Genomic DNA, 8,605 nt, shown 5'->3' with positions numbered 1-8,605 from the left:
AAAAAAAAAAAATAATTTTTTAAAAAGATTTTTAAATTTTTCTTCAATTTTTTATTCTAATGATAAACAAAATGAATGAAATGAATAAAAGTAAAATATTATAATCAAAAACTTTCAAAAAAACATTTATATTTGTAGACATTTTTTGTAAACATTTTTTCAGATCTACAAATAGAGAACGAGAACGAGAATATTTCAAAATTAAGAAGAAATTTTTAGCCACAATGTCCTGTAGATAATCGATTTTATCTTCTATTCTTGTTACTATATTTTCTGTAAAAATACACGTATATGCCGAGAAATCGTTTCTGCGCATATACAACCGTCTCTAGGAAGGAAGTCCTTTCTTTCCTCTTCTGATAATACAGCCACATTATCAATCAACGTTCCACAGAGAAACAAATAAATAAATCAGGAGCAAAGACTGGTAAGAATCTTTTGTTAAATTTATTCTTTAATAGATCATTATCATATAAAACAATCTTTAATTGATGATAATTATTTTACGAATAATTTTTATAATATTATGAGAAAAATAAACATGGATGGCTTAGTCGTTAAGCCTTATCGTGACATCTTCGATAAATGAATGCCAGTATTAAATTATTTAAGATTTCCGATATTGGATTATGATAATGGATTAAATATATAGAATTTTTATATTATATTTCGTATTAAGTTTCGTATCTTTTTAATTCAAATTGAAATAATATAATACTTATTACAATTTTTTTCAAATTAATTTAATTAATTAACTTATTTTTTATAATATATTAATTATAATATCTATTGATATTATTGATATTATTAATGAATCTTAAGATCAAAAATTTTTAATAATAAATAAATAAATGTTAAATTTATCAAATAGATTCTTTTAATATATATATCCAATTAATTCTTAAGGACTATATGACAACGTCACTTTCAAGATAACAGTTGAAAATAATTTTATATATAACTTTTATGTACACACAAAATCGTGGGACTTGTTGCCGCATATTGGGAACTTTTGATAAGAACTGCCCAACCTACTGACGATAAAAGATGAAGAGAAATGAATGGTCCCTCGTAGATTAACTTAGTATTCAGATATTTTCTTTTTGTCGTATAAATACAAAAATTGCAAACAATAATTCGAATAATTAAATTATTTTTAAATTATAATATTTTTATAATATAATATATTAAATATGAATAAAAAAAAATAATAATAAATAGAATAAATAATAATTAAAAATGATTACATCTGAAATTAATTATTTTATATAACATTTATTTTTATTATTATTGAATTTTTTTTTCAATATATATAAAATATTATTTTCCATTTTATATTATATAAAATAATATTCAAATTCTAATTATTCAAATTCTAATGTAAAAACAGCATAATTTAATATTTGTATATTTTTTTAATTGAAAAAAAGATTTAATTAAATTATTGTGCAATTTAAGTTTATTTACAAACGTAATATTTAATATATCTAAGTATATCTATACTGCTACTTCTACGAATAAAAGATATGACGAGTTTTATTTGATCATCGTTATTCAAGTAAAATACCGATGTGTAACCAATTGATCAAATCGTATTTATTAAAAAGATTGTTAAATCATATTTATTAAAAAGAAATTTTTAAATCAATGTATGATAAGTATTTTATATTTTATACTTTAAATGATATTTATTTCTTTAAAAGAAATATAGCATATTTTGCATATTACAGTTATTTTTTCACTCTATTAACAATAATAAAGTCATCACATTTAATCACATCTTTATGAAAAATATTGTTCGATATATAATTTTTTTTTTCGATATCATATTATATAAATAAATTTTACATATAACAATATTCCTTAAACATATATTAAAAATAAAAATATTAAAAAAAAAGATATAAAAATAAAAAATATTTTATAAGTATTTCATTTACAAATATTAAAAATTTTATTATATAAATTTTTATTATATATGATTCTTTTTTTTCTATTAAAATATTTTTTTAAATAACAAACAGAATGGAAAATATTTGCGCGGGAAAATTCAAATAAGATACATATAATATATTCCTAATATTTAAAAAAAAAATTTAAAATAAAAAAATTTTTTTAAAAATTTTAAATAAAATTTTAAATAAATTTTTAATGATATTCATGAATATTATTTTTTATGTATTATGAATTATTTATGTATTTTTTCAAAAAATATGGTATCATTTATAATTTTATAATATAGAAAAAAAAATATTCTATAAATTATTTATTCCCCTATTTCTATAAATTATTTATCTCTATTTCATTTATAGATAATTTATAAATAAATTATTTTCTCTGACATAACATACATGATAATAATTTAAAAACATTAAATTGCATTGATAAAAGAATAAAGATAAAAGTTTGTTTCATTAATTCAATATTTTCTTCAACTTTTCTGAAATACACTTTGATATCGATCAATTTTATCGTTCATATTTCATATATGTTATATTTGTTTCATATTGTTATATTTAATGATAAATTTGTCAATTCTCAACGGGATATAGATAGATATATTCCAATATAGAATATATAGATATATTCCAATGGAATGTTGTAATTAGATACTACTGTGAGTTGATTGATCATTACATTTATCTGCGATCTATATTTTATAGGTTATCATAAGAAAAGTAAGAAGTAAGTCATAAATAATTTATTTTAAGTATATAAACTTTTTTCTGCATAATAAGTACTTATTATTTAATTATATTAATAATATTTCATTATCTTTAGAATTAATTCATGATTTATAAAAATCATTCAAAAAAATCTGATATCATTATGTAAGAGTATTAGCAAAATAGCAATGGCAATTTGTAATTTGTAAAATTATGATAATATATTGCTCAATTATTATATCACATAAGAAATATTCTTTTTTTTTCTTTAATTTTTATCTATATTTTTATTGCATTAATTAAATAAATATTGTTATAATGATATAGTATAAGTATAGGTTTTATTAATTGAATTTTAAATATTTCATTTTATTTCTTTTATTATTTACCATTCATTACAAAATATTTTAAAAATTAATTTTTAAAAATCATAATTTTAATCTATATAATATGTTCAGTTTAAAATGAATGGAAATTTTTTATTCACTAATTATTTACATATACAGTGCCAAAATGATAATGAAACATTTAAAACGAATCTGATTTATTTCTATATTATTTTTAGAGATATTTTCTGATTTAAAGTAGAAAAACTAGAAATAAACGTATGCAATTAATGTATCTAATTATTATGCAAGTTGCGAGAAGCAACTGAATATTATTTGTTTAACGCGTCATTGAATTCGAAATATTTTATACATCAAAATAGATAATAAATCAATGATATAATTTAAGAAACAAAAACATATTGTTCTAAGAAAAATATTTGAAGTATTTCATTGAGCAAAGATTAATAAGATTCCAAATTTTATAATTTACAAATTAAATAATTATTTTATGATTTCAAAATTACATTATTTTTAAAAATATCAAATTCTAAAATTTTTATACATATAATTTTCAAAATACTTGTTTTGTTGTTCAAGATACTATGTTTTAAACAACAATATATATATACTCCTAAAATTATTATTCTACAATAAAACTTTATTCTTCTTTTTTATTACAAGAAAAAAAACTTGAACAAACTACAAATCTTTGAAATCAATTGTCAAATTTAATCAATTGTCAAATCTTAACCTAAAAAGCACTAATAAAATCTTAAATAAGATAATTAACCTTTTAATATCATCAATAATCATATACGTAAGGTCAAGTTTGTTCCTTATGATAGTAACTCTCAATGAGATACACAATAACAAATGGTATGCAGCATTCAGAAAACCTGTTTCTCTTAGCATGACTCAATGGTAACCACGTGATCATGACACCTCAGCGAAACACAACGGATTGGTCGCCAGGTGAATATAAATGACAGGTAAAGACATTACCTCGATTGAGAACAAGGATAACTACGATTGCATTGATTATTCTTGAGACATGTATCATCTTCGTTTTCTTTATTTATTACACATACACCGATTTTTAATTATTCACTAATCATTTCATATTTTCAACAAGAAAACACACTGAAAGCGACAACCTCTTTCATAGAGGAATACGCGTAGATACATACGCGCCACCATGCACGATCACCAATGTTCGACGTACTGTTTCTCACTGAAGGAATGAACCGAACGAACGGGTTACGCATAAGCACGATTCTACGAGCAACGAGCCCCACCCTGACCGATTCTCTGACTATGTGACTGGTATTACGAGTTATCGTTGACGACGTCATCTTGTTCTCCTTCATTTAGTCTGTATTCGAATTTAATCGCGGGAATAGAAAATTGGAGAACCGCCATGTCACTTTTTTACATTCGTTCAATTGGGCATGCGTAATATTTGAATTTTTTAAAAAAGTTAGAGAATGTTGGTTCGTAAGTTTTATCAGATCAATAATCATTCAATATTTTTGTAAAAAATATTGGAACTTTTATTTTTATATAAAGAATTATAGATATTTTTGTACGAAATTTATCTAATCAAATATTTCATTTTTTTAAGGTTAAATAATCAAAATTTAAATTTTCATATATGTTTTGAAATACTAGATTTTAATTAAAAAAGATAATATTTACTTTATGTTAGTTAGTTTTTTAATATGATAAATAAGTTATTTATTTTATGTTTTAATAATAGATTTGCATCAATAAAAATTTTTAAAACTTAGCGATTCGTTGCTATAATGCTTTCTCAATACAAATAATTTTTTTGAAATTAAGCTTTGAAAGGAAATGAATAGAAAAATATTTCTTTGGAATGATATACATATAAAAAAGTATAAAAATCTGCATAATAATAAATAATGATATTATTAGAATTATATTGTGTATAAATAGTAAACGATGATAAATAGTTAGAGATAGTTCCTACAATAGAATGAGACAAGATATTTGATTCTATATATATAAATTAAAATTGATAAAAAATACAAATATAAATTAGAAATTAGAAATCCTCATTAACAAAAGTTATTATTATAAAAAAATAAACAATTTTAATTGATAAATTTTATGGAAAATAAAATGATATAAAAAATTTTTCAAAAATAGTATAAAAAACATATATTTACCTAGAGATCTATATAATTATTTTTTTATTAATTTGCAATTCTATCAATATATATATATGTATATATATTCTATCAATATATACACAATATCTGTTTGCTTATCATCTTTATTAATAATTTCTATAATTCTAGAATTTCATTTTTTGAAGCATATATTTTTAGAAATTTAAACTACACAATTAACTAAAAATTAACTTATCTATATACGTATATGCAAATTTCTTGTTTAATAACAAATATAACTTTTATTTTATGACATTAATAAATAAAATGACTTTAATAAATAAGTTCCACAAAATAACAAATATGAGACATGAATATGATAATTATTTAAAATAATAATGTTCTCATAAAAAAATAAATTAAATTTTTTTGGAATGAAATGCTTACTTTTAGTTATGGTGAATTGAAAACATTAAAGAATTATTTCTTGATCTTCTTATTGTTCTAAATTTTAAATTAAATAATTAAAATTTTTTTTCAAACTTCAGTACATATAAATAATATATTTCTCTAAAAAATTTATTGAAAAGTTAAAACGATATTAATGAAAATTATAAAATATTTTTCATTGAGAAACTATGATAAACTAGTATGGCTCATTCGATTTTGAAAGGTCGATATAAGTGTGACTTTTAAATTAACACGATTTAGCTGTGAATCAGTCGAGATCATTGGTATTTGACGAGTAGAAAGTAGAACAGTACGAGTACATTCATCTTAGACTACTAATATCAATATATAACAATATTAAAGTAATTTTTTCTTTCACAATGATTAATTGAAATATAAATGTATAGTTTTAAATTATTAATTGTCAATTTAACACTAAAAAAACTTAAAAAAAAATAAAAAAAAGATAAAAAAAATATAAAATTTTATTAAAAATATATTCATAACTTTGGAATTATATAAAAAAATCTTGATGATTGAAATATTTTTTATAAAAATTGCTAAAAATAAATAAAATATACAATCTAGAAAATTTTTTTTAGTTAGTATTATATATAATAATCAACTAAATTTTATAAATTTTTCTCCTTTCTTTTTCATTTAAAATTAAATCGATCAATTATATAAATTATTGATAATTTAAAAAAATTTTTAAAATAATGTTTTAAATAATTGAATAAATATTATTTTTTCATTATTCTTTAAATTGTTTTTTATGGTAATTTTATTTGTTAAGATAAAAATTTATAAAAACAACATATTGATTCAATTTTTTTATTATTACATACATTTTAAAACACTCTTTTTTTTTTACACATAACTATAGATAAAACAATATATTATACATTATAAAAATGACATTATAAATTGCAAATTTCTTATATAACAAAATATCAAATAATATTTTAAAATAATTATAACTAATGATAGGATAATAAGATCATAATGTTTCTTATTAGAAATTATAATAGCAAAAAGATCACATTAAAACATTATAATCAATGTTTTGCAACAATGATTATTCAAAATAATTTTCTTAAAATTTTCTTAAATAAATATTATACTATTACATGAATTAATTATTAATATTTTTTCTATTTAAATTATATACAAATCACAAAATATTTAATCTTGCAATGCATATTCATTTTTCTTATTCATTATCGTAAATTAATTATAAATATAAAACTTATTTAAATTTTTTTTTAAATAACGAATATATAATAGATATTTGAATGTATATAAAAAATTTTATGAATTTTCAAAATTTTCAGAATGCAGAATTTTTTTTATATATGTATAAATAAAACTCATATCTAACTTAAAAAATTCATATGCCATTGAAGGGTTAATATAACTTCCAGTCTTCTTATCCTTGATATTAAATATAAATTTAAGATAAATGATTATCTTAAAATATATTTTAATAACACATAATATAAAAAATTGTATATATCATAACTTTGTCTCTAAGCATATTTCATCAAATTATATTAAAATATTTAAAAATGAATAATAAATATTGCTTTAGTAAAACAATATTTTGCTATTTCATTAAGACTAATATAAAATATATTATTTTGAGGAATTTCATAAGAATCAATTTTTTTTTCATATAATTCTATTTTTAAATTATTATATTAATATGTAATAATGAAATAGTAAATATGTCATAATACTACTATAATAAAACTAAATAATTAAAAAATAACTACTTGGTGGTCTATTTTGTTTTATTAATTAGTCTAAAGAAAGTTAAAAAATAAAAAATTTTTCAAAATAAATTCTGTTGAAAATTTAAATTTAAAAAATATAATTAAAAACATTATAATAATTTGACTTTTATACATTCTTGAAATTGAGTCAAGTTATAACCTTAAAAACGTAGCAGATATATATATTCACAAATAAAATCTCATAAGACAAAATTAAATTTAATTAAAATTTTAGTACATGTATTTAAATTGAAAATGAAGATATTTTAAAATTTCAAGATTATTTTTACTTTTTTTTAATTCTAATTATATGAAGATATTAATTATACAAAGATAACTGAAAATTAACTGAAAAAATATGCTTTCATTTTTTTCTTTTGCGAAAATATATTTATGAAAATTTTTAATAAAATTTTCATTAAAATTTTTAAAATACCTATATTTTCATATTGAAAATGATGCATTATATAATTTATCAGTCGAAATTTTAATTGTATACATTAATTTTTTCTATTTATCTTCTATCGTTTTGAGGTTACATTTGATCCAATTCAATAAAGCGTCCTCTATAATGTTTTTTTTTTAAATCAACGTTATGATGCGACCTCTGGATTAATGTTACTGTGATTCGTAGTACATGAAACATGATTTCCATCATTAACATCTACGTTTATCGCATAGGAACTTTCGTCTCTCGTATTATCTTTATCACTTTGCCTTTGTTTGTTCTTTGATTGGCATGAGCTTCCGTCAGATTGATTTGTAGTCATTTGACACGATCGTGAACTTTCTTCATCATGAATAGCGAATTTCTTGAGATCAATTGTAGTTGAAGAAGGAATAATTTCCTTTTTCTCGAGTTTCTTATTTATGGATTGTCCTTGTTTCTTGGTCGATAAGTCTGAACATGAGTCTTCGATAAATTTTTCTTTTGAACAACATTGAGATGAACTACAATGTTCACCGTGGCAACGAATTAGACAACCAGTTTTTTCCATGTTTGGCCTCATCTGATCAAATTAAAAATAATATGAAAAAGTTCTTTATTGTATTATTTATTACTTAATGTTTAATTATTTGAATATTTTGATATTATAAAAAAATTAAAATTTTTAACCCATTAAGTCACAAACTCCTTAATATACATAAAAAACAAAATTGCTAGAATTTCTCATAGATTTTTCTAAAATTTATTGTATCAATTTATTATAATATAATAATATTTTTATTATAATATATTAATATTTTTATAT

General features: G+C 19.3%; 2 protein-coding genes across 10 annotated transcripts in view; both read right to left on the bottom strand.

Annotated features, from left to right (window-relative positions):
- Positions 1 to 4,423, bottom strand: part of LOC102676084 (vascular endothelial growth factor receptor 1) — a 10,982-nt gene extending 6,559 nt beyond the window's left edge. The window contains exon 1 of the mRNA XM_031515136.1: positions 3,998 to 4,423. Coding sequence (XP_031370996.1) covers positions 3,998 to 4,055 — 58 coding nt within the window. The 5' untranslated portion in view covers positions 4,056 to 4,423. The remainder of the gene's footprint in view (positions 1 to 3,997) is intronic.
- Positions 4,424 to 7,855: 3,432 nt separating this feature from the next.
- Positions 7,856 to 8,605, bottom strand: part of LOC102675578 (zinc transporter 1) — a 14,993-nt gene continuing 14,243 nt past the window's right edge. For all 9 annotated transcript variants that reach the window (XM_006609478.2, XM_006609479.2, XM_031515113.1 and 6 more), the window contains one exon: positions 7,856 to 8,362. In XM_006609478.2, the coding sequence (XP_006609541.1) occupies positions 7,946 to 8,362 (417 nt within the window). In that variant the 3' untranslated portion in view covers positions 7,856 to 7,945. The remainder of the gene's footprint in view (positions 8,363 to 8,605) is intronic.

Source organism: Apis dorsata, unplaced genomic scaffold (assembly GCF_000469605.1).
Source record: "Apis dorsata unplaced genomic scaffold, Apis dorsata 1.3 scaffold_56, whole genome shotgun sequence".
Classification (NCBI taxonomy): Eukaryota; Metazoa; Arthropoda; class Insecta; order Hymenoptera; family Apidae; genus Apis; species Apis dorsata.
This window is presented reverse-complemented; position numbering and strand designations above follow the sequence as displayed.